Source organism: Rhipicephalus microplus, chromosome X (genome assembly GCF_043290135.1).
Source record: "Rhipicephalus microplus isolate Deutch F79 chromosome X, USDA_Rmic, whole genome shotgun sequence".
Classification (NCBI taxonomy): domain Eukaryota; kingdom Metazoa; phylum Arthropoda; class Arachnida; order Ixodida; family Ixodidae; genus Rhipicephalus; species Rhipicephalus microplus.
In genome coordinates this window covers 141,487,406-141,513,150 of record NC_134710.1, presented here as the reverse complement: position 1 = coordinate 141,513,150, position 25,745 = coordinate 141,487,406, and the positions used below count along the sequence as shown (strand labels likewise).

Genomic DNA, 25,745 nt, shown 5'->3' with positions numbered 1-25,745 from the left:
ACTGCCGTACAAGCTACTACTGGGTTTTCGCCATACTTTCTTCTGTACGGACGAGAACCTTCAAATACAGTAGACACTATTCTCCCATATAAACCTTATGAGTCCGAAAGTACAACTCTGTCCGAAGCTGCTCGACATGCTGAAGAATGCCGCCACCGCTCTTTTTCTACCGAGGACCAGTGGCAGCAGCAATCCCGCCAGACTGGGGACCGTTCGGCTCCAAACTTCCCACCTGGTTCATTGGTATGGCTTCGGGCACCTGCTACCGCACCTGGCCGCTCCGTAAAACTTCTTCCCAAATACATCGGGCCCTACCGCGTTGTAGAGCAAAGGTCACTCGTCAACTATATTGTGGAGCCCATCATCCCATCCACAGACCTACGCTACCGCGGTCGCGACACTGTCCACGTCTCTCGCCTCAAGCTATATTATGACCCCTTAGTCGTTTCCTTTCCCTAATCCACTAGGATGGCGTCTTTTTCTGCGGAGGGCGATTGTAGTGAAGAAGAGGGGCCTCAGCAGCACTTCTCGGCACCTCAGGGGCATCGCCATCAGTATAAGCTCGTGCTTGCTGTGCTTGGCCGGACGCTGCTGACTGCTTCGCCTTCTGCGTTCTGCTCTGCAAATAAACCCCGTTACAATATGTACACACACGCAGGGCGCGGGTTCGAATCCCGGCTGCGGCGGCTGCATTTCCGATGGAGGCGGAAATGTTGTAGGCCCGTGTGCTCAGATTTGGGTGCACGTTAAAGAACCCCAGGTGGTCTAAATTTCCGGAGCCCTCCACTACGGTGTCTCTCATAATCATGTAGTGGTTTTGGGACGTTAAACCCCACATATCAATCAATATGTACACACACACACACGGCTGGGTCACGGGACAACCACGTTTTTATTATATTTATACATCGTAAAACCATGGCTGCTGTAGGGAAGTTGAGTACATGTGACGTGTTTCATTTTAGCGAGAATAGGTGCTAATTTGTTGACGATACATTGTAGAACAAATAAACAGTAATGGATGACAGAACCGCATGACTGAGACTGTCAGAAGACAAGCACGTTGAAGTGCTATCGGGATTTGTCAGCGCCCTTGGAGAGGCTAACATGAAAAGACCGAACAGATTGTATGATCGTCGATATACACAGAAGCTAAAAGTTGGGCGCACAAGCTGGAGCAATTGTCAAGTCGTTTTATTATGCAAAGATGTAAAGAAGTAAAAAAATTTTTAAAAATGCCAGGATCATCCCTGAATTGAGAATAAATAAAGTATTTTCACGCATCTTGTTGCGATTATGTATTCACTGTTGAATCATTTCCATTATCATAAAATTGTGGGGACTGATAGAGACGAAAACATTCAAAAGCGCTGGACCGCAAGCAGTTGCGTTTGCATTTTACAGCATTTCATGGCTATTTTCTTCTCACAGTTTTAATATTCAATTCATAACTGCTTGCTCGATTGCCAGCATTGAAGTTACAGTCACTGAAATTTCAAACAGGATCGAGTCCACTGTTATGAGATAGCACTCATGCTAAGTACTTTCGTGGCTGTTGTATTTGATACTTTATTGTATGAATACTATAAACGTGTTCGGAGGAAGTAAAAAGTCTACCGTATTTTGTTTTAAAGAAACACTGGCAACTGCAATTGCTGAGGTTACGTTTTCTAAATGAAATGATTAAATCTGAAGCAACGTTTTCTGAAGGAGATACTCACAATTATGTAATCAATTTAGGTGCATTAGAAAGGTGTAGCTTTTCTAGATCTGTTAGTTGTGATCTTGTAGGATCCGAGTAAAATGTGCTCAAGATTCTTATTTCCGGGAAAACTGATCCGTGTGCAAGATTCCATCTCAAGTAAGGCAATACCAAAAATATGCAAGGGTTGCAGGTATCTAAAAACAAGGTCAGTAATTACCTGGTGGGCACATGGCAGACGGATATTAAAAGAAGCTTTCACGGGTCACACAAAGATGCACGCGCTGAATCGTAACTACCACAAGCGTGCCGCGCATGTGATTCCATAAGCGCTCGCAAAAACTGTCCCCCCCCCCCCCCAGTGGCGCAGCAGCGGTGACTAGACCTGTCATGCCAGTTTCGGAGCATGCGGCGGGCCATACCCATGCGCTCTTTCATCTAGAGGCTGTGAAACTGCAATGGTAAATTGTGAAACAGTATCCAAGCTTTGTTAAATAAACACTGACACAAACTTGCCTGTGTGAATAATTCCTGTCAATGTACATACATAATTTGCAAAATATTAACAGTAAATGTGGCTAGGAAAATTTTTTATATGAATTTTGAAGTTTGCATATGTGATTGAGTGCTATACACTGCACATTGTGGCATTGACACCTTCGACCGTGACTCGACGGTTACCTCCCTACGTCCCTCATGCCTGCAGATAATACACCAACTATGATGCTGTGACAGTCGCCGTCACTCTTGTGCCATGTTTGGGCTGGCAGTCCGTGGTTGTGGTGCACGCATTGAAAGTTTTGTGCTGGTTTGTCATTTTCTGTTTGAAAGGACTTTTTGATGCAGAACATGCAAAGGTGTGTCACAGTTCTGTGTGCTGATGTGGTGGAGCGTTGCACATGCTAAGTGGTGATTTTTGCACCCGGCACCTTGTTGTTTTTGGAACGCTCCCAAACCAAAACTAAGACTGGTCGGTAATGAGAAGCCTGTAATTGATTACTTGTTGTGCGCTGCAGCAAACAGTGTAACATGTTATGACTAACAGGTGAGGCCAAAAGTTTTTTGTCAGTATCCCTTTGAAGGAACCCTGAAACGGTTTCGGCGATCTTATACAAACACATTGCGCGAGTAGACTAAGTCTTTAGGGTCATTTAAAGACTGATTTGAGCTCTCTGCGTAGACTGTGCAATTTATTAATATGCTTTAAAGCTGTGAATTACTGCAAATCAACGCGACGAGGACAAACGCATTTTAAACTGCCCATTCACAGAGCGACATGCTCTGGCCATTTGATGTCACTGTGGCTGCTGATCTTATTGGCTGTCATGGGCTGTAGAAATATCAGAAGTAAGATGAGCTGGTAGGGTGGCTGAACCTTTCAGAGCCGATACAAACCACTTCGTGATCTCCGTCTCTATCGCCAGACGGCGTACGTGCTGCCGAGCGCACTGTGTGACCGCCTCTGAGACTTTGTGCATCCTGTTGGCATGGGATCTCGAAGGTCTAGACTGGTCAAAGCTCAAATCATCGAGCACGCTCATGAGAGCCTCAGAGAGCCTCATGAGTTGAGGAGGCCAGGCAGAGGTGAGAAGGAGGGTAGTATATAATTGTCCATAGTGGGTTTGGTACACGGCGTGTCACTAAATTTGTGGCGTGAATGGTTTGATGACGGTCTAGCCTAAATGTTGGCAAAACTTCAGAAAGCCGTTTCAGGGTCCCTTTCAGAGCTTTTGGGTAGCTGCGAAATAAAAATATTGTTATACAAGCAGATTTAAAAGGAAGCGTCTATATAAATTAATTAAATTCGCATTCCGGAATACATGAAACAAGTTTGTGTAGAATAAGTTGGTGCTAGAATTTGGCAGAGCACTTTTGCAAGATATTTCAGTTTTACCTGCATAAACACATAAAAAAGCATTGTATCTTCTAGGCCTTATAAACCTTACTTTAGCCTAGCTTTATTCGTAAAAACATGTCGGGTGTTTTGTATGAGAATGTAGTGATTGAAATGTGTGTGAGGCATGCAGAAACGTTTAAAGAAACTGGTTATGTGTTGATGAATTTTTTTGTAAACATGTCTGAAAATTGTTGAGCATGGCTAGTTTTGTCATATTTCTTGTATTTTTTTCAAAACAGGAAAGCTGCACTTGTTGTCACTCAACTCAAGTATTCATTCCGGGAATTGTGTAGCTCTCACAGCAGATGGTAAGTAGCTAGGTGCATACTACAGTTATGTTTGTGAAAATACTTTCATACGTGCTGGCGCACTATTATTTTATCAACTGCATCATGAAATCTTAACGCCCAGTAGCTGGCAAAGTAAGCTCGCATGCGCGAGTATCCTAGTTGATTTGACTTATGGAGTTTTTATCATTGCAATATTTTAGGTGTTTCTTTTTATGATATCAGAGCAGTATGGTATGGTATGGAAAAACTTTATTTAGGTCTGTTGGGGCGTGAACTAGCACGTAGCGGGCCGCTCCCAAGTGGGGAAAAAGAGGCCTAATTTCTTCGCCAGGTCGTGGGCCTATTAGACTGCCCATAGCTTCGTCTTTAAATTCGTACTGCGTAGCACAGCATCCAACTTGGACGATGTAACGTTTTCAACCCGTAACGCAGTGTACCGCATGAGTATGTGATTTAAGCTGGCAAGGTCTGAGCAAAGCACACATAAGTTTGACATCTGAATTTATGGATAAAGTTTGTGCAAGAGTGCGGGACTGGGATATACCCTAACCTGCAAAAGTATGAGTGTCGATGCCTGAGTCATTTTCAGTTTGCTGTACGGTGGCGGATACTTTTGCCTCTTCAGATATAAGTTCTTAGTAAGTTCATTGTATGTCGAATGGGGATATTTGTTGTCCAGAACCTCATCGCCTCGCCGTTCAGTAACTATGCGGTCGACGACTCCTCATGCAGCTCTGTAAGCCGACTCGTTGAGGTTGGATGGAGTGCCCTCGATCTTTCCCACGTGAGCGGGGAACTAGACGATTGTGTGTTGCTGTACTTCCTTATTTCGCAGGATAAGCAAGGTTGATTCCGAAATGATGCCCTTAGCCAATGCTCGGACTCGTAATCTTGAGTCACTGTATATTGTTCTTTTATCATCTAGCAGGGCCAAGGCTATTGCGACCTGTTCGCAACCTCAGCCGTTTTCGTCTGAATCGTTGAGGTGTTTGTGACAATGCCATCTTGATCAACGGTGGCTGCAGTAAGAAAAAAAAGTATTGAAATGCTTAAAGCTGAAAATGTGCTTGACCTAAAAAGCTTCACTATTTCAAAATTTACTCAGGATGGTGTTTGCAAGTGATCGAAAGCCATGTGCTATCAGAAGTTGTAACTTGTGGCTTTGGTTCATTGTACACATTCTGCATAATTTAGAGCGAAAATTTTTCCTGGCCTTGAAAGGCAGGCTAAAGCAATTGAAAAAAATTACTTTGGAGCATGTAAGGGTTGTCAAAAAGCAATGTGAGAGAGTTCACACAAGTGAACCCAAATAGAAATTTTTGTCAAAAAAAACAAAGGCTGTGGCCACCGGGCTTCTTGAGATGCCGATCAAACGCGATAACGTCATACTCGGTATGCTCCGCCACCTGCAACAGCAACACTGCTGTAGCGTGGCCTCCACGATTAGTTCTGGTAGGGGCAAATCTTGAGTTAGATACGGATGATTGAAGATATGAGGGATGCTTGATCATGTAGCGCTTGGAACATAAAACGCATCTCTTGCTCCGCTTACAAAGTAAATTTAGTGGAGGGTGAAGCTGCGTCCACTTGATTTCACCTTCGCCTTCCAGCCAAGCTGACTGTGTCTCGACATAGGGCGTTTGTTAAAAACCCAATATCTAGGCAGTTCCCTGCACTTCCTTCGAACACTACATCTGTGCATGGCTAAACGTGAGTGGCGCTTAGCTAAACATGCCTAGTGAGCAGCCAAACTTTTCGTTAGAGTGCACAATAGCTGCGTCAGAGGAACCGAAGATGATGTAGGTTTCCATGCCCACACTTTCAGCATGCTCGTGGAGGTGGAGCAAGACAAGCTTTTCTTTTTATTTATTCTAAAGCTCCTTCTGCCACAACCATGAAAAAATTGGCATCGCCGACAATAATGTTCCATGCTAATGACTAGGCTTTATTGAATTCTAAAACCTCTTCAGTTTTTCTTTAACAGTGCTTAAATGACGCTTTGTTAATGCTTGTTGGTGGGCTAGTTGGCCAAGTAGCATTGTAAAACAAAAAAACAGTGCAAGAAGACTGGGACAGGAGGGGCATGTACACGAGTTGTTAGAGCTGTGAGTCAATGTATGTGTGTGTGTGCCCTTTTCGTCCCTGTCTTCCTACGCTCTTTTTTTACTATGTTTAACTGAGGCACTGCAGTTGCTGTTGGATGCCTTTGCAGCTAAAGTAATGGCTGCTTGCAGGTTGCCAAGTACATTAGGGGTAGTGACTAGAGGAAGGTAGCTGTGCAAAGGTCAGGAAAATGAAAGACTTCTAGCTTTGCTTGCGCAGATGCTGAGTGAGCTTCAGAAATTTCTTCACCACATATTTGTCCAGTGCTTCACATTCTATGCTATCTGAAGATAGCCTTGTCTATGAACAAGTCATGTCTAGGAGCCATGAACGTTAACACAAGCTCAAATTCGGGTGTAGGAGTTGAATGGCGACATAAGATACTACCAGATTCACTGGTGGCAATTCTTTGCATGTTTCTAACATTGTGACAAAAGGAAAAAATATGGTTAATATAGCACTGATTCTAAAAGAAACCATTAATCAATGGTATGAGCCTCACTTTTTTATATCAAAGTTATTAAAAAGACAAGAAATATTGGCAAGAAGATTTGGCAATAGTTTTTTTTTTTTCTTCAAAGTTGTGTCACAGCTGCAGTGATTGGGAGAATCTGTGCATATATTGACTGGCCAAGTGGTGCAACCCCACTTGCCTTTTTTGGTTAATATGCAAAGGAAACAGAATTGGGGCTCGTGTGAAATGGTCTACACTATGACAATGTGTTCGCTCACAGGACAATGAGGCATTATATTATTGGAGGGTCTGTGAAGGTCGGCAGATGCCTGTCCCACTAATATCCGCATTATGCGATTCTCACCCTTTCTTTTGGTGGGAGTTAAACTGTCCACAGACTCCAATTGGCTTCATAACTGATACATACTTGTTTTATATTCTTGTACTTTATTGTTTTCATACTATTTGTGCATCAGACTACCTAACTTTTGTTTAAAGAAGATAATCTTTCTTGGAATACTTCAATGCAGAAATTTTGGTCTGTCTGTCTGTCAACCGAAACGATTAAGCCACGCTGCCAAAGCTTAACTGCATATACAAGTACATATCAATATTTGGAACATGACTCCAACAGTGCCGGCAAAAAACAGCCCAGAGTGTCCATGCAATTGCTACCACAAAAATGAGCAATGAAGTCTATTTTGGTGACAAATACCACTAGTGGTAGCTGTTTTCTTTACTTCCACCCACCACCTACCTAACCATTTGTAAGTAGCTACTCTATGCTCGCAGTAATGACTCTAGTGACAGTCATGGTGGTTGAGGCACTTATTATATTACAGTGAAGGTGTTGTTTAGATCACAATGAAAGCCCTATGAACGAAAGAGCGGGTGTTGCCTATGCTTTGCTAAAACAACACGGTGCTGCCACCTACCAGTTACTCTGCATTCTAGAAACTTTAGTTTCTTGGCATTACTGCCAGATGATGTTCATATTTCATTTACAGGCAAAGGACTATCGTCTTTAAACATCCTTTGCAGTGAAGCATGCAGATACAAGGCCAATTTTTAAATTGTACCAACAATCTAAAGTGCCTTTATAGCTTACCAAGGGCACCTAAATGAGGTCTGAGTGCCCATAGGGCCAGTTTAATCAGATGGGATACTGCATGAAATGAAAATCTCTATTGAAGGATACACCAACAGGCAAATTTTTGTCTGACTTCTGTGCTGTGATAAGCATGGGTGAGTGTGATACTTGTGCAGTTAAACCATGAATACTTAAAAGTGACACAAAATTAAGGCTAGCAAGTTAATATCAATTCTGAAACTCCTTCAGTGTGCTTTTCCAGAATCACCAGAAACTGGGGTTCCCACCTCAGCAAATGGAACTGACTTGTGTTCAGAATTCATGGACGTTGAGGAGCTTGGTTGCTGTATCAGTTAGGGAGTGACATATAAAACACATGCCTTTCTAGAAATTTCTGTCTATTACTGGACACTTAGCATAAAATGACATGTGGCATACCCACCCAGAATAGGTGATGCCCCCCCCCCCCCCCACACACACACACTCATTTTTATCATGGGAAAAAGGGAAGAGCATACAGGCACCTTACATCCACCTGCTCAGTCTTCACTTATGGTAATGGGCACTGCATTCTGAAAAAGATTTTTGACTTTACTATTTAGCTATGCCAGTTGGAATGCCACTGGCAGGTGCAGCTAAAAGCATCTAGAGAGCAGATCAACAACGGACTAAGGAAGGAGACAAACTGTAGTGCGTTATGCAAACATGTCTTTTATGATATCTAGTGCACTTGCAGAGTGAAACGTCTCAGAGTGCCCGAGCAGCCACTGAACACATGATATTGATGCTGATGTCATAATATTATTCCAACTCAGAAGACCGCTCAAGCTTACTTTGAAGCCATATTGAAATATGATTAAGGCAGTGTTCACCACTACCCGCCAAGATAGCTTAACAAGTAAGTTGTCACACTGTTAATCTCAAGGATGTGGGTTTGATTCGAGGTCATGACAGCCACATTTTGATTGAGGTGAAATTCAAGTATTCCCATATGCTTAAATTTTTGGGCATGGTAAACCACCGCAGGTAGTCACAGTTAATCTGCAGACCCCCACTGCGGCATGCCCCAGGCACGACCAAGGTGTTGGCTCATGAAAAACCAGAAAAAAAATATTTGCCACTAATGCTCGTAAGAGGTCTCTATCTATGCGAGATAGACAAACAATTGAAATATACTAAGTTTCGAATTTCAGTGTCGGTGGTCTTTTGGAGATGTAGTTCACCTTCATCTGATTAATTTTTTACTGCCTTGCATTAGAACTATATGTCTCCGTTATGTAACACAGTTGAAAAAACGGATATAGCAACAAATTAGAATATGTTGTTAGAATGCTTTGTGTGTGTGTGCACTTATGATGTTACGGTAGCTGTTATTCATTTCTGTCTTTGTTATTGTGGTCATGGTTTCAGGTGAACTTCACTTATCACTTCAGGAAGAAGTCTTTCAAGTATCAGGACTTGAAGGTTCTCGTTCTACAGGCAGTTCGAAGGGACAAAGTGTTTTCAGTGAGAAAAATGATAAGACATTTTTTCTTGCCCTAGACAGTGCTACCATTAGTCCTTAGTTATTCATTTGACATTGGGGTGTATAATAACCATTATCTTTCTGCGATCTAATTATTGTTTAATGATTTACCCAAGTTCACCTCAGTTGAACTGTGGTCAAGGTGCACGGCTGCTGACTCAAAGGTCGCAAGTTCGATGCCTGCTGTAGCGGTTGCATTTTGATGAAGGCGAAATGGTTGAGGCCCGTGTACTGTGTGATGTCAGTGCAGGTTAAAGAACACCAGATGGTTAAAATTTTTGGAGCCCTCCACTACAGTGTCTCTCATAATCATATCGTGATTTTGAGATGTTAAACACAAGATATTATTAATAATTTACCCAAGTAAATTAGTCATGGTTTATTTAGCCTTTATGTTAGCTGAGCCATGGTAATAACACCAGTATTAACTTAATTTCCACTCAACATATCTGTGGCTGCACCTAGAGGCAATGGTAATAAAATCAAAACAACCAAATTACTTGGAACCTACGAAGAGGATTTCAGATCCTCTCCTTAGTGCTTCAATCTAGATTTTCTGTGGTGTATTGACAAACATTTATTACCCTGTAGGAAGTAGAATCTTAGAACAACAGTCTTCTAGTTCTGCAATGGAATCGATCATCCAGCACTTATTTGGATAAAAAAGTTAGTAGCCATAATTGTGTAGTCAATTGTAAATAATGACTTTTAGGTGCTATAACAACACATGCAGAGTGCCTGCATGTTATACTTGTCTAACTGTGAATTTTTCGTTACATAGTGTTAACTTTTGCAATAAAGACAATCTTAAGAATAATATTAGTTATCATCTTTCGCACTTTTAAGTAAATTTGTACGCATGTTCTGTAGCAACCTGCATGTGGTTTAGCGGCACCTTTGTTGATTGTCTTTATTCATTGGGTAAAAAAAACTAAGAGAAAAAAAATGACTAAATTTTTTTGCAGAATCAGCAATAGACCTACAAAAGCAATGCTTTCATCCAGGAAAAAATCATTACAAACGCACACTAGATTCACTGGAGAGGTGTGGCAGTCTTGTAAGTCAAGATGTGGCTGTTGTCTGGGAGTCCATACCAGAGCATACAAGCTTGTCACCGTCCTCGGTGGTAAAGCACTTTATCCAGTGTGGCCATACTGTGATCCCTTGCAAACCAAGGTACTCTTCAGCAATGCAGTTCTGTCAGGCTGTGCCCACTGCTCTTACAACACTGGAACACTTGGTAGAAGATGCATATGTGCCAATTTATGAGTGGCTTGGAGCCATTGCCATTGGAGTTGATTCAAGGTGTGTGTATGCTTTTTTGAAAGTAATCATTCTTGGTCTTGCTTCACCTCACTTTATGAAGTGAGCCATAATTATTTAGCAAACTGTTTCAAGTTGGAAGCTTTTTGTATAGATTTCATGACTATTGTGTACCCAGCTAGTTGCAAGTTGATGGCACGGCAAACTCAACTCGGCTTTTGCACCAGCTGTAGAAGTTTGCTGCAGAGGTTTTGCACATGATTGTGTGTCCTGTGCAAAGACAGGGCATCCTTGTTGTTAGGGCTTATGTTTGTAAACTAAAGCTGAGCAATTTTCAGACTATACTTTGAAAATAGCCATCCAGGAAGTATTATTGTGTGCGACCCGAAGGTCACGAGATTGTAACTTGGCTGCAGTGGCCACATTTTCAATGAAAGTAAAAATACCTAGAGGCCCATGTACGTTGATTTAGGTCACGGTGTAAGAATAAATTAGGTGAGGACACTGCGCCCGGCGCCGCGTACAGATTGTGTTTGCCGCATGGGCTGTTTCCATTTAATGCGACAGATGGTGCTCACAGAGGGTAGGCCAAGGCACTGCTCACGGGTAGCGACCCTGATCCGCATGTAGAAGGTTATTGCTGCAGAGCCTCGCTTGTTTATTACGCTCAATATACACATGTACATAGATGCCAATAAATTTATACACTGTGACTCTGCTGTAACGAAATTGATTACCTAATTTTACGCGTTTATGGAGCTTATTTGCTAACAGTGTTTTTGTCGTATAAATTCTCTGAAAACAGCAAACATTGGCCTAGAGAGTGATTGCATATTGACGTGACAGCACTAAAGAGCTCGTGTCGCTAAAATTCCAGTGTCGGAAGCGCCAGCGTCTTTGGTTCTGAACAAAAAACAAAGCAGCATTTTTTCTGAGGAAATCTGAAATGTTTACAATAAGGGCATAGAAGCCCGAGGGCAAAGGCAGGCTAGCTATTAGGAAGCTGATAGCCTGCGTGCGTGGATTTGTGCGTCTATGTGAGTGCATGTTTGCCTGTGTGTGTACGCATGTGTGCATGTGTGTGCGCATGCACATATCGCTGTCGCATTCTGGTTGCTTAGCAAAATCAACTATAAGAGTCGTCAGAAAACTTTCAACAAATGTATCACGAAACTTACGCGTTCTATAAAGAACTTAAATAAACACACTATCCTTGCCAGTCTTGCTGTTAGCGTCACGCATATCACTCCATTTAGGTCTCTGGATGTGTAAGCAGTATGGTATGGTGGGAAGAACTTCATTGGGTTCGAAAGTGCGACCCTGGGCTGACCCGTACCACACATATGTCGAGACTGTTGGGCCAGTGCCATCAATCATACTTTGCTTTGTTTTATTAAGCCGCACGGACTTCAACTTAGTGAAGTGTTTATCAGACAGTGAAAGCGAGTGCACTACTTAAAGCAGTATATTTTGTGCAGCTCGTCCCTTACACTACCGACAATCGTATGACATATTTTGCATTTGAGGAGGCATCTAAGGCTATTAAAGGTCTTTGCCTTAACAAACGGTGTCTTGTCATAAATATCGTGGTCGAAAGTGCACCTGCAATGTTGCAAGACGGTGACGATGAAGTGCTATTGTCAAGATGTCTTATTGCTTTATTGCTATAGGAGTAATGATGTCTTGTGCTTAGCTTGGTTTGAAGTGCGATGCGAGTGAGAGACATCTAGAAACAGGAAAATCTGGCATGACATCAAGCATGGCAAACTAATCATAATCACATTAATACGATAATAGAGTGAACGTAGGAGAAAATACGGTGGCATCACAGAAATAGTATGTACAATGATTCCTGTTCACTGGTTATTCTCCAACATTTAATTTTTCTTGGTCCGAATACGTATAGGTAAGGCAGCTGGAAAAAGCGGCATCCGAATTTGAAACAAGAAATTACTTTTCTGGTATGATAAAGAACTGAGTCTGTAGCGCATAGGCCCATGTTACCAGTGTCGTGTTGAGAAGCATCCTTCTTTTCACGTAGAATAGGCCTGCCGCTGCTGAAGTGGAAGCGCTGCCTTTTGCATGCGTACTTGTTGATCTTCATCATCGCCATGCTGTGGAATCGCTGTCTCTACGTGTGAGAAATTCGATGTTCTTTTAGCGGTCATGGCAGGCACTTCATATGCAGTTGAGCCTTCTGGCCCCTGTCGCTTTTGAAATGTCGACAGTAGAGACAATCATTTTTGCAGAGCTTTCCTGGTTTTCTGTTGTACAGTCAGGTATTTTGGGCAGCCCGATGAAATGAAAGGCAAAGCATGCGAAGTGAGTGTAAATTTCTTTGATGCGTGCAACAGTGCGTTTCCCTTGTACTCTGCGTGATATGTGGCAGATGGAAATGCTTGGCACACACTAGGTCAGTAGGCTGCAAGGCTCTGTCAGCTCTCGGAATGGCCCGTCACCATTTATCCAAGCGCTCTGGTTTGCACGGAGCCTTGAAAAGCGACACACGCTCCGTACAAGTCCGATACCCCAACTTGCATTTTGGGACAAAACACCACTTGCCCATTGCGAGGCGCAGCCAACGACAAGACCTGTGACGCATACTTGGAGTCATATGCAGCGTCGAGGTGTACTGAATCGCAAAGCACGAATCAGCAAAACAAATGCACTGGCAGGACTCACAGGCACAGGACTACGCATTTCTAAATCACAAAATCCCATGTACACAAACATTGGCGTCAGCAGTGTGGTGCGAAAAGGTCACTTGCCCTGCTCAAGCCTCACCAACACTTTCCCTCACCCAAGCTGTACCAGCGTTTTCCCCCTCCCCAGCCATGATGCAACACTTGTTTCGACCTCCCAAGAGAATCCGGCCAATCACCATGCACACAAAGCCTTCAGGTAGATGTTTTTTTGCGTGCGAATTCCAGAATGAATGAATGCAGGCCGCGCGAATACCTGGTGCCCCATACAGTAGCGCCATCTTAACTCGCGACCGAAGCTACTCATGGCTTAAGGTCATAGATGAACACAATCTGCTCTCGCCCTCTCTTTATGCGGAGCAGTGAATGTCAGCACTTGACTTATTCTTACATCGCATTTTAGGTGCACATCAAAGAACCCCAGGGGATTGAAATTTCTGGAGCCCTTTACTGAGGCATCCCTCAAAATCACATTGTGGTTTTGGGACATTAAAAACTCTATCATTTATTATTATAGTAACACTCCCCTCTAATTGTAGCTTCATCAGTTTAGTCTGAACTATTTTTGACTGATACACGTTACTCTTTTGTGCAATGCAGTAATACTGTTATACTTGTTACATTTTTAACACTATATCAGATATAATGCGCATGTTAAAATTGTTCAATAATTTAAAGGAGTGCATTATTTTTTAAAAGTAATTTTTCATTTTAGTACCCAATTAAATGCCTACACCTGAACTAAAGTAGTGCACCTGTACGGAGCACTGAAGGGACGTGTGTAATGAAATATTTTGACAGTTTGAAGCACTTTGATTTGAAGCCATTTGAGTGTAGCATATGTGAATTCTCCTTACAGAGTATAGATAGAGTAAATTTTTAAATAAAGAGGCTAATAGAACATTTTTGGTTCTCGTGCTCTTCTAAAAAACGTGTATTTTATATACAAGTATGAGAGCCAGCACAGGGCTTAATGCGCTTCCCATTCTTGTTGAAAGACAATGCTATTAAGCATGTGTCGCCATGCTACACGAATATTCACGCAAATAAATAAACTTATTGTGTTGAAATGAAAGGAAAAGACTGTAGCAGGATTCCTGCATACCCTGCTCTAAACAAAAAAGAAATTAGCAAGCCCTTATCGACACGGCAATATATAACAAAACTAGCAAGAGGACATGCTTTCAAGCTGCGTGGACAAAATAGAAATTGGCTAAATTTGTTGGTAAAAAGCTGCACAGTTTTTGGAGATGTCACCACCCTGAAACGGTGCTTGAGCGTGTCTTTATGACAGCTCCGTAGACATCACTGGCATTTAGGCATGTTTGGCACACTAATAAGAGGTTGCTTAGAGGTGCGGACAGAAGCACTGAATGCTTCAGCAGCCTGTGTTTGTGATGATATCCTTCCATATCAACTTGTTCTTACTTTTCATGATAACACTACCCACCCGTCCTCTTAGGATTCATTTTTCGAATTCTTCTTGGGTCATTAGCTTGGCTGATATATGCTTTTGTAGAAGCTTGGGTTTGTTGGTCTGGGTTTGTCATGGTGAATTTCACTGTGCAAGAATGTAGGAAAAATGGGACAAGATATATTGTAGCTCGCAGGCTTTCTCACTCCCATTTTACCTGCACTCTCTAGCTAACAGTTTATAGTAAGAAAAAATATCTTATAGTAGTAAAAAAACCTTTCAGGCATTTACATTGTTTGCAATTTAGTACTATTAGTATGTTTTACAGTGCACTGAAAAATGCAAAGCTTTCTTTTATTTTTCACTATGCCCTGTGACAGCTCAAGAATTCAATGGCAGGTTTGATGTACAATTCAAAAAGAGTTTCTGTATGCACAAGGAAAATATGCTTGCCCATTTCTTTGATGTCACTGAGAAACTACAGAAGTTTTTTTGAGTCGCCCAATAGTGTACTTGCCAATTATTAGGCTGTAGCATAATTTGGGAATTCACTGGCTCGTTGATTTGATTCGGCCCAGCGTGTTCTTAGCCCATGCTTGTTTTGTGCTATGAAATTCCTTGCTTAAAGGCTGTTGTAAAAAGGGTTTGATCACAATACTTTGCTCACTATGGGCTTCTATATTATATAAAAGACAGTCATTTACACTATTTACAACTGCTTTAGAGAGCTGAACATCTATGTTTATTTGTTGTCGAAATATCTCTTGTCACTGTGTCTTTGGCCACTGAGTCCCTGCACCGACCACTTTCCCTGTATTGTTAGCTATGCCGTCGATTTGATAATTTTGTAAGATACCAATGTTTTGCTCCCTTGGCTCATGTCATTCTTGCCTCCAACTCATGCTTTGTTTCAGAAATGTGGAACAGCTATCTATACCTTGGTTTTATGAAGGCATGTACTTTGCCTATTTGTTAAATGGGCCACATTGATTGTGGGCATCACTTATTTAATTCTTCGGAAAAAGTTGTGTCATAAGGAGCTTGGAAAAAAAAAAAAAAACCACGCTTCCAGCATATCATGTGTAGTACAATGGCATAAAATGAGCACTTAAAATATTAGTTTGTCAAGCTTTGTTATTCAGTCAAGTGATTGCTTCACTTCATTGCTGAGCTATCTCCATCTCTCCACATATCCCTTCTGAATATGCAGAATTTGGCTTTGTTACACACAGTAAAAATAAAAAAAAAAACACTTGTTGATAAAGATGCAAGATGTAAAGGCAGCATTTTGGTTTCTAATTCTTTATAGGGATCATAAGGATGCAAGGGAGGAGTTCATTAGCAGCTATCGCTTTCCTGGCCCAAGCACTGAGGTGTCCAAGCTCTTTGTTGCCAACTGGAAAGGGTTCTTTACTCCTACGTGTGCCATAAAGCTCCTTTCGTTACTCAGGTAAACTTTTATATTTTTCTTGCTTTTGGATAAAATCAATGTAGCAGAAATGCTGCCAAAGCAGAAGAGCATATACGGTGGCCCCATTTATCTCTTTATTTTTTATCCAGTAAGTTGTACACTGTTAGTACTCCCACAATTTCAGTATTGGTGTTAGCTTAGTCGTATGACTTTCTAAGCTGTCACTACAAGTAATGTGTATAATTTCAGTAGTGGAAATTATGGCAGAAGTTATTATTGGGCAAATCACTTGTGCGATAATCAGCAACGTGGTTTCGTGAAACCGAGCATTCGCAATCCATCTGGAAGAGGCACTCTGCCTGAACGAATGGAGTTCATCGATGGTGCGCATGTTTTGGCCAGCACCTTGGCTCAGTTACACTGCAGCAGGAAAACCAGTTGTGTCGATTTTGTATGATAATACTGACTGTGGGGTTGCATATTTCCGGCAATGCAGGGCCGGTGTGTGTAATATTTGCAGTCTGTAAAAATGCACGGGAGACTTTACTGGCCTGTCAAAGACACTCCTTTTGCACTCATTTCACCTAGCCTTGACTGTTTTTTTAACATATATTTGCATGTATGGTTATTGAATATACTTACAAAAGTACATTTTGTCTGATTTAATGTTAATATTTGTTTATTTATTGGCATATACTGCCATCTTATTGTGAGATATTGTAGGTGTGGGTGCAGAATTTGCTCGGAAATCATACATAACATAAAACAAATCAGAATCAAAATGAATGCTAAACTGCTTGAATTAACAAGCATATAAAAAGAAAGTTATATAAATGCACATATAACAAATCAACATTGCGTCAAATAACTCTTGTTAGATGGTAGAAAAAGGCACCAATATACAAAAAGCGCCGTACTCATTTAGAACTTCAGAGGCACATGCTGATGAAGGCTTTTTGCAAATTGTGCGGGAGGTAACTGGCGAAGTGTACCATCTAGACCATTCCAAATTCTGATTGTGGATGGGAAAAAGTCACAGCTTTGCTGCAAAGGCGAACCAATGAACGCGATAGCAACAAATTGAAAGGTCATGTGCAGAATGGAAAGTAGATCGAAACTTGCCCTGCGTTTCTCAAACACAAACGACACACGAAACATACAGGTACGGATGCATGGGAATAAGCGTCTAATTTGTTACTTCGCTGTGTCTGAAAAGTGCGCGCTTTTCGCAAACGGAGACTGCAATGTTTGCAGTGACCTTTGTGCGCACGGTAACTACAGCAGAATCGTTCCAGGTAAAGCCCGAGTCCAGCCAAGACGTACGATCCTCCCCACGAGATAAGGGCGCGCGAGCCTTCTCTAAGCCTGGCAAAGTACGCGTAGCAGATTAAAGTGGGCGTCACTGCGCAATGTGGCGACGTGCGCTCATTGTGCCATCTTGCTGGTAATGCTGAATACACAATTCCCCCTGAGAGGCTCTTGAGCAGCGGTAAGTGGTAGATATATATAGCTTGCCGTTTGAACGGTGAAGAATGTGCTCCGGGAGGCTCAGTGGTTAACACCTTGCTTTCATGACGCAGTGGTCTCACGTTCGATTCCGCGTGCCAGAGTGTTTTTCTTGTTTTTTTTTTCTTTCTTGCATTTTCATATATATAGATACGAATACATATACAAAGAGTGACGGCGACGCCGGTGACAAAGTCTAGCCGAGAGTGTCCATATAATTAAAATAAAATAAGTATTTAAAACTATTTAAACATGGGCCGAGAGTGTCCATATAATTGAAATAAAATAAGTATTTAAAACTATTTAAACGTGGGCAGAATGAGACCAGATCAAGGGGGTGATAGCTACGAGTAGCATGAGTAGGACGCTTCACAATTGAGACTAGCGCCGCCATTACTAATGATTCATGTGCAATCTTATTTAGAGTGACAAGCCGTTCACATGTACATCGGCATGCTAGTGTTTCAAGCGATAAATTATGTGCATGTGATGAAGTAGAGAAGGGGTGATCGTATCTACTGTATATGAACGTTACAGCTTTCCTTTGCAATGATTCTAACTTGGCTACGTCACAAGAGAAGTATGGGGACGAGACAACCAATGCATTATCAAATACTGGCCTGATTAGGATTATTTATGCAGCTAATTGGCAGTCTTTAGTAGCATCCTTCAATGTACGATTTAAGTAGAATAATTTATGAAGGGCTTTCAAGTGAATGCAGTCTATATGTTTCTGCAATTTCAAAAAAGTCACCCCAAGATATTTAAGCTCATCTGGGTGTGTAATATTAGTTTCACTGTAACCATAATGAAAGAGTCATGGCTTAACCTTATTGGAGGAGGTCATAGAGACTGCCTTTGGCAGGTTGCCCCGCTGCAGTGTTCTACGGGCTAAGGTACTCGGCTGCTGACCCGCAGGTCGCGGGATCGAATCTCGGCTGCGGCGGCTGCATTTTCAATGGAGGCGGAAATACTGTAGGCCCATTCGTTCAGATTTGGGTGCGCGTTAAAGAACCCCAGGTGGTCAAAAATTCCGGAGCCGTCCACTATGGTGTCTTTTAAAATAATATGGTGGTTTTGGGATGTTAAACCCCAAATATCAATCAAATCAATCAATGCCTTCGTTAGATTGTAAATAGTTGCCAGGCGTCAATAATATAAATGACAAATAAAAGCAGTCCTAAAACAGAGAGACTTGGGGGACACCAGATTTGACTTCGACAGTGTAGGACTTCGCATTTTTAAAAGAAACATACTGATCTCTACGAAGCAGGTAATCAGTGATCCAAGAAAACAGTGCGTCATTTTTTATTACTTGACGAAGCTTGAGCGGAAGTTTTTGTGACAGGCCGAGTCAAAAACATTGGCGTAATTTGTTAATATAGCATCCAGCTGACCCTGATCATTAAGTACCAAAGCAATGTCATGCGAAAACTCGAAGAGTTGCGTGATTGTCGAGAAGCCCAGCCGAAAACCGGGCTGGCAGGACGAGATCACATTATTCTCAGTTAGGTACAGTCGACTCCTCTTAAACCGAACTCGAAGGATATCCATAAAACTTTTCCATTTATAAGAAGTTTCATTTAAGCAAAGCACACTTATTTAGTGAACCAAGACCTTTATTCAAATTGCACAAACCTCACCTTACTCATGAAAATGAGTAGGAGAAAAAAAGGAGTGAAGAGTGGTTTGTTTGGCAAGCTTGAGTTGTTTTTTCACAAGGTACGCGCCCATGCCTGACAAACTAGCTAGAAATTCTAGACAAGCCTCATGCTCACAATAGCGCTGCAAAAGTTCAACAGCCCCTTTAGCTGATCGGTCTGGTGGCACCACTGCACTGGCAGTATTGTCATCGCATTCATTGCTAAAAGGTTGATCCTCATCTTGCACTTTTGCAAGATTGCAAGATGAGTTTGCAGTCATCTTGCAATCATTTCCTCGACAGTCTCTTCACGACAGGTACGAACATTTTCATCAATTGATTCGTAGTCCTGCAGCATGAATAGGGCAGAGGGTACGACCTGGCTAAATACTGTCTCAATGTCGGCATCAGCAAGGCTTTCTTTTTCATCAGGTACTGCTTTCTTGCGCTTGAAAGCCAGCATGGTGAAAGCATCTGTGAATTGTTGTTGCCTTCACTTGCTCCCAGGCACAAGCCAAAATGTAGATGGCTGCCAATAAAATAAATCTATGCTGTAGAATTTCCCGCTGCCTGCTCTAAGCAGCATTTGATGAACGAATTGTCTGCACTGATTAACTTTAATTTTATGAATAACCCGTTGATCTATTGGCTGGATCACTGCCGTTGCTTTGGTTGGCAAAAACTCCAGAGTGATGACTTGGAGTACTGGAACCTGACCGTGAGCTGGGCTATTATCCATGATGAAGGCAATCTTCCTGCCTTGCCTCGTAAATCTTGCGTCTTCCTACCGAAGGCAGTTTTCGAAAATGGCCATAATCATCCACGCTTTTTCGTTGCCATGGTATGCAACAGGAAGGTGTCGAACGCCTTTGAAACAACGTGGGTGCCTTGATTTTCCTGTTACCAACAGCTTCAATTTCTCATCTCCTGCGATGTTTGCACCCACCAGCACAGTGATGCGATCTTTACTGCGTTTTCTTCCACTACAGGCTTCGCCTCTGAAGGTGAGAGACTTTGATGGAAGTGCCTTATAAGAAAGACCCATCTCATTGATGGTGAAGACGTCTCGTGGCTCAAAGCTCATCAAAGTTTCCTTAAACCGCCCCTGTTGCCAGTCGGTGCAAATGTCCCTGTTGACTGCGCCACTCTCACCTGCGATTGCTTTGAAGACTAGGCCATGGCATGTTTTGAAGCGACTGAGCCATCCATCGCTTCGGACAAAGTTCTTAACACCCAGTTGCACGGCGATCTCTCGAGCTTTCTGCTCGAGAATCGGTCCGCTTATGGGCAAATTAGAACTCCGTGCACGCTTGAACGACAGAAAAAGAACTTTTCTAGTTGTTCATAATGCGTCGTCCGCATCCGTTTAGATGTAAAGGTCCCATTCTTAACGGTGCCTTCAATCTTTTCTCTGTCTTTCCAGATCCGCGACAACGTCGATTTCGGGATGTATTTTTTCGCCACCTCCATCTTGGGCAGGCCTAGAGGTGTGCGCCGAGACGTCGGCGCTCCGCTGCCGCCAGTTTTCGCTGCGTCGCCATCGCCGCCGCTAGCTGATAGGAGTTAAATAACTGGATTGGAAAAAACGCCAGGCCTGCGCGGAAGGCGCAGCACAGTCACAGCGAGAGCTAGAAGAGCGGCCTTTCAGAGCCTTTTCTAAACACTCATTGCGTAACTGCTGCAAGCACACTCGCTTGATACCCACTACGGCAGTAATAAAAATTTTAGGGTAGTAGGCCGGCATTCGCTTTGCTATTTTTCGTCATTTTTCTCAGAAGCGTGGTATTCGCTAAACACTTGCAAGGAATTTTGTGCCAATTGTTCATGCAGTGGCTGACGACGATGAGGAATTATGCCTGAAGCGGGTATGCACTACAGTTAATGGCTGAACAAGAACAATCTTTTGTAATGGGTTGGAGCATTGGGTGACCCACACGCTATGCTATTTGCATTGTGCGACGACTGGTTAATTGTTCTTTTGCTGTCTTAGAATGCTTTGTGTGTCGTATTAACACGATTGCTTTCCCGACATCAACCTTGCCTAAGGCAAGCTTGCCAACAAGTTCCAAGCACTAGTGTGGCTCAGTGGCAGGCACCCAGTGGACCCGTGTTCGAGCCCCAATGTGTCAATAATGTTAGGTTTTTATTTTCTAATTTCATGCAATGTGGTTATGGACACTGGCAGCGGCCAACTGTGCGTGACCCGAGATGTGATCTAATAACAGCTTTTGTTGTAAAACTTGTTCAGTACTCCTATAATAATGTAGGAAGGTAGTGTTGGACTCAAAATAAATGTTAATTTTAAACTGCTTTCAAGCTCACTTTAATTAAGCGAATGCAGGTCGGTGACATCGCCAACGGCGGTGTTTGGCGACGCCTATATATTTACATATTCTTTGCTGACGATCGAGTCTATACTCCCTTTCACAGAATATGTATGAATAAAAGGTGTGGAAAGACAGTGTTAGAATAACAATCAATGCGACTGTGAAAGCGAGTGAAGGAACAGTTACAGTTCAAAGAGGAAGATCGGCCTAGTAAATGTAGAAGCCCGCTTACGTAATGCCCTTACAAGAAAACGGGACCATTAAGGTAATAAACTAAACTAAGCCGAATGCGTATGAAAGCAGTTGCTTATAAATGAGCAGGAGCTAGCTGTTTGCGGCATGCGTATTTAGAAAAGGTCCTTTAAGGAATAGGAACACAGCCTTTACTGCAGAGAGAAATAGACGACCAGCACAACAGATGAAGTATGCTCTATCAAACAATCGAACCAGTTGGCAGGTTCAGCAAGGTAGAACATTGGGCGAGATTAGGCTCACCGTCAACCTCGAGTGAAGTACTGCACAGAACATGAAGTCAAGCTGGTAAAACACTAAGTACGTAACGTCTTGTGTTTTCTACGCTTTTTCATGCACTCGTTAGACAATCAAACCGAGTAATCTGCGCGTTACTTCACCCGTATTCTATCTTCGACTAAATTCGACCAACTAAATCTAGATGCCGATTTTTCTCAACAGTGTTTAAAACAGTACATCGCTAATGCAGCTTGCTGTGCGATTTGCTTCATAACATTTGGAAGAGGAATGCAATGGAAGACACAAAAATAACTAAGAGAGCAACCACAGAGAGCAAGCATTAGACTTCAAACTCAATGTTTATTGCAGAAAGCCCACCCACACACAACCCAGCAACGCGTGCATAAATTATGCTATCTGAGTCATTTCACAGTTGCACACCTAACAGTGCACAGATGTTAAGGTGTTAAAACAGCACATTTTCATGAAACACTACAGGGTCAATGCTACCGTGCAATCACTATGTAGCAACGCGAATTTTTTATCTGTAAGAAAAACTGATCGATGATTTACACGACTCTTTGCCATGTTTCGTTTTATTTCGAAGGCTTTAAATACTTTACGTTCAGGCTTATTGATTGACATTTATTGATTTGAAATCGGGGACGTAGAGCCATTGCAGTGCAGCAGTGAGTTTCCACCAGCACCTGTAGGGAGTAGAATGCGGTGTTCACGCAGTCTGTATTTGTAGCTGATCGGTTCTTTTGACTTTTGTAGACACGGCCACATGACAAGAAAATTTCGAAACTCACGTACGTCCGCGCTGCAAAGGCTTTAGCTGTGCGCCCGTTATTTCAAATCAGGGTGCCATAAAAAAAGGAATTGAGCAATAACATATAATATGAAAGCTTCAGCGCCTATCAATATAATAAAAAAGGCAACGTGACATATGTGATGCAAACCCTCAGTTTTTAGTCAATGGGCACACGTGGAACTGATATTTCGGCTTGGTGGAAATGCGCTGTTTGCGACACCTTGACATGCTTAATTCTTGGCTTTATATTGTTGAATGTGCAACATACTAGGTTCAGATAGCCCATTTATGCTTGCGATGATGGTTCAAGCGGGGGGGGGGGGGGGGGGGGCTTCCTTTATTAAATATTTAGTTATTAGTCCAGCACTTGTCCTGTCTGGTTCCTTCGCTGTTTTCGTGCTTTTGGATGGTTTCTTATAAAGTATAGTTTGCTAAAAGTCATCACTTTTACTGTCATGCGAGTGACATAACAACTGTTGTCACACACTTCCTCTTCTCCTGATAACTTCCCATCATGCGCATGTAAGAATCAACTTCATCAACACACGACGTGATCTGTTTCACCATTCATCCACAAACTGTACAGACCAATCGACCTCCTTTCAGCACGTTGTACGAAATATTCAGAAATATCATCTGAATTGTTCATAGTGTTTTACCATAGATCATCGTTATGCGAGTAATCGAAGAATTCATAAAACTGCCAAATAAAAAAAACAACCCTCTATATGACAGATTAGGAAACGGCATTAAACTCTCAAGAGATATATCAGCGGTTCTAGAAGTGTTGTGTCCGGTCCTTCTGGCACAGGAGATTCGCAAAGATGGGGTCGAGGCAGCTTGAAGATACTGAATTTTCTTCAGTAGAAGGAAACTTGACGCTTATTTAGAATAATTACAGGACAAGCATTTTGCTACGTGACGGACATGTCATGAAACCAGACGAAGATGTCTCCACTGAGCCCACGCCCGCCTGCAGGTCGACGTTTTTGACTAGGCATTGCCCCATATTTTACCAACGTGTCCTTTTCTAGATGTGAAAAGGGCTGGGGCATAAGTCTCACGCTCGTGCAATGGAGCAAAAAAAAGGACTGCCGCTCGTCACGCTCAATTATCGAGGCTGGTTGTCATCTGCCGTGACACCGCTCTCCTCAAGCATGGCGGAGTGGCCGGGAAGCCGGGAACCATTGCAGTAGTTTTCGCCGAACTCCTTGCCTCGTCAGGCGGCATAGCGCCCCACTTCCTGTGTTGGGAGCACACACCTGGACAACCATCAGCAGGCCCACAGTTCTCCGGTGACCTGTTTCTTGTATTAGGAAGAAGAGGAGGAAGAGGAAAGGGGTCACGGCTTTCTCCGTGACTCGGCGCCGGACCGACCCAACAACGTGTTCCGTGGCCAAGTACATGTGTGCGATTCCATAGCTACTCAAATTTAAGAAAAAAAAGAAAGAAAAGCTGGAAAATTTCTTCTCACACTGGCAATGTAAATTCCTGTTTTATAACCCCTGCCCCCCTCCCTACATACCACACTTTTTTTGTTTGTTCGGAAGAACTCTTAGTAGAAAAAACGTGCATCTTTAGGGAATCACGCATACCTACAATCGCGGAGGGAATTAGGCGGCACTTCGACAGCCTTCGTTGAAAAGCTGCAGCATTTGAGTCATCCGTTGTAAGGCCGCAAGGTTCAGTTGAAACGAAAAGGAGGTTAAAAAAAAACAGATGGAACTTCAGGTACGCATGAAAGTGGGTACAGTAGGCGAGCGATAGTACACAATTTCTCATAGCGTGAAAAAAAAAAAGTTGCCAAATTCTCAGGGCCAAGCAATGCTTTCGCGATTTTGTGAGATCATCAAATCTGGAAATCAAGGAGCAGGTACAACTGGCCATGTAATAAATTAACCGAATTACTTGCAAACGTGAGGGAAAAAGCGTACATTTAAGGGCTCATTATTTTGTTAGATGTCATACGTGTCGTATACCGTTTTTTCGTTGTTTGAGGAAGAAAAAAACAAGCATTTTAGCCATGCCTTGTTTTGTGGTAGAGTGTCCATAGGCCAGGCGGGACGCTCAAAGAACCTGAAATGTCGGTCACATCATCGGTAGGAGACTCGCCTGCTCGACTGCAGGAAGTGCGGTTGCTCGCCAGTTTTCAACGATACCCAGCAATGAAATAAATGCGAGAGGGAACTGATGAAAGCATATATCAAATGCCATGATATGCAATAGGAAACTGACTGAAGTATATAAAGTTCAAAGAAGGAACATAATCCTGATCGTGTACCTCCCATAGCGTTATTACGAAAAGATGCTGATCATCTTTTTAGAGAAATGTATTTTAGAATGTATCGTGCCCTGGGTTAAATCTTTGTGGCTTTTACGGCACATGGTTGCGTGTTGGTAATTATTATGTGACTGTCTCATGCGCAGTGTTTTCATCTGTACTAGCTGCATCACGTGTAGCACATGTCCATCTTGGTTTTCTTTTCGAACCGTGCTGCTTCATTAAAAATACTGATGTCCAAGCTTGTGTGTTGTACCTTGTGTGCGCACGTCCGTTAAGGCTGGGTTTGTAATTCTTTTAAATGATATGCCAGGAGGTTACCGCCATGAATCTTTTGAGACATATGCAAAAAAGTACCAAAATAAACAGCATATCGACGAAGTGAATGATGATTGGTGGGGCGAAGCATTCGTCAGTCAGTCCGTTCGTGCTTCCGTCCGCCCATTCGTTCTTGCTTCCGTCCATGCGTCCGTCCATTTACGTGACCGTCGGTGCATCTGTCCGTCCGTGCGTCCCTCCATGCATCAGTACGTCCGTTGTTCCGCCTGTCCGTCCGTGCGTCTGTTCGTGCCGCCTCTCTCTGTCTGTTCGTCCGTGCGTCCGCCCCTTTGTGCGTCGGTCAGTCCATCTGTTTATCTGTCCGTCCGTCTATCTACTGAACACTCCCAAGTACAGCCATCCCACATATTTTCATCCATGTATTCATCATATAGAAGTGCCACCATCCAGCGGACATATTAAGGAGCACTCTTTCGGGTATTTGGCACCGGTGGCTACATACACCATCAGAGAATGGACAGACCCACACCTTAAGGAGTTTCACCCCTAAAAAAAAAGAATGCAGCGCTTGTAT

General features: G+C 42.7%; 1 protein-coding gene across 5 annotated transcripts in view; it reads left to right on the top strand.

The window, feature by feature from the left end:
* LOC119176574 (ribonuclease P protein subunit p40) overlaps positions 1–25,745 on the top strand; it is a 73,813-nt gene that overhangs the window by 6,161 nt on the left and 41,907 nt on the right. For 4 of the 5 annotated variants that reach the window (XM_075877891.1, XM_075877890.1, XM_075877892.1 and 1 more), the window contains exons 3-6: positions 3,839–3,907; positions 8,947–9,042; positions 10,027–10,366; positions 15,750–15,890. In XM_075877891.1, coding sequence (XP_075734006.1) covers positions 3,839–3,907; positions 8,947–9,042; positions 10,027–10,366; positions 15,750–15,890 — 646 coding nt within the window. Of the gene's footprint in view, positions 1–3,838; positions 3,908–8,946; positions 9,043–10,026; positions 10,367–15,749; positions 15,891–20,422; positions 20,743–25,745 lie in introns of those variants that run through there. The other variant, XM_037427932.2, reaches the window with a different exon arrangement.